The sequence below is a fragment of the Calidris pugnax genome, unplaced genomic scaffold (genome assembly GCF_001431845.1).
Source record: "Calidris pugnax isolate Ruff unplaced genomic scaffold, ASM143184v1 scaffold215, whole genome shotgun sequence".
NCBI lineage: Eukaryota > Metazoa > Chordata > Aves > Charadriiformes > Scolopacidae > Calidris > Calidris pugnax.
In genome coordinates, this window is record NW_015090997.1 from 1,218,540 (window position 1) to 1,219,277 (window position 738).

Genomic DNA, 738 nt, shown 5'->3' on the forward strand with positions numbered 1-738 from the left:
CTGGATGGGAGGAAGGGGCACGTTACCCTATCAAGTAGCCCTGCCTGGCGTCCTGCCGCCGGTTCCTCATCAGCGCCTTGTACTCGCCCACGCGGAGCCTCTTCCCCTCCACGATGCAGGTGCGTTTGGGTCGGGGTTTGTACTTGTAGTCGGGGTATTTCTCCAGGTGCTGCCGGCTCAGCCGGGCTTGCTCCTCGTAGTAGGGCTGCTTCTCCTGGTTCGTCATGGATTTCCACCGGGAGCCTGGGGGAGAGAGGAGCCACGGGACCTGCTGACACCCTGCCTGCTGTGGGAAACCCACGACTGGGATAGTCATCATGGGAGTTAATTAATGCTCATAGAATCATAGAATGGTTTGGGTTGGAAGGGACCTTAACCACCAGCTCGCCGTCGCTCTTGTCCTCTCCCTCCGAGTCCTCCTCCTCGCTGTAGCGGTACATCTCGCCGTCGGCCACCGAGTGCCCGTCGTCGCCGCCGCCGCCTCCGCCGTCGCCTTCCTTGAGGCTGCGGGTGTTGACGATGACGGGCATGCTGGGGTCCATGCCGCGGGGCAGGTAGTGCTCCATCAGGGGGGGCGTCAGCTGCATGCCCACCGGCCGCTGGTACAGCACGTCCGAGGAGGCGGGGGGCATCTGGCTGCCTTGGGGCCTGCGGGACAGGGGGAATGCAATCACCGGCCGGAGGGGTGGTGGAGGGGGTCTCCCTGCCTCCCCCCCCCAACCCCACGAGCCCCCCCCC

General features: G+C 65.2%; 1 protein-coding gene across 1 annotated transcript in view; it reads right to left on the minus strand.

Moving 5' to 3' along the window:
* Positions 1 to 335: 335 nt before the first annotated feature.
* Positions 336 to 738, minus strand: part of SOX13 (SRY-box 13) — a 74,813-nt gene continuing 74,410 nt past the window's right edge. The window contains 1 exon segment of the mRNA XM_014955412.1: positions 336 to 648. Coding sequence (XP_014810898.1) covers positions 336 to 648 — 313 coding nt within the window.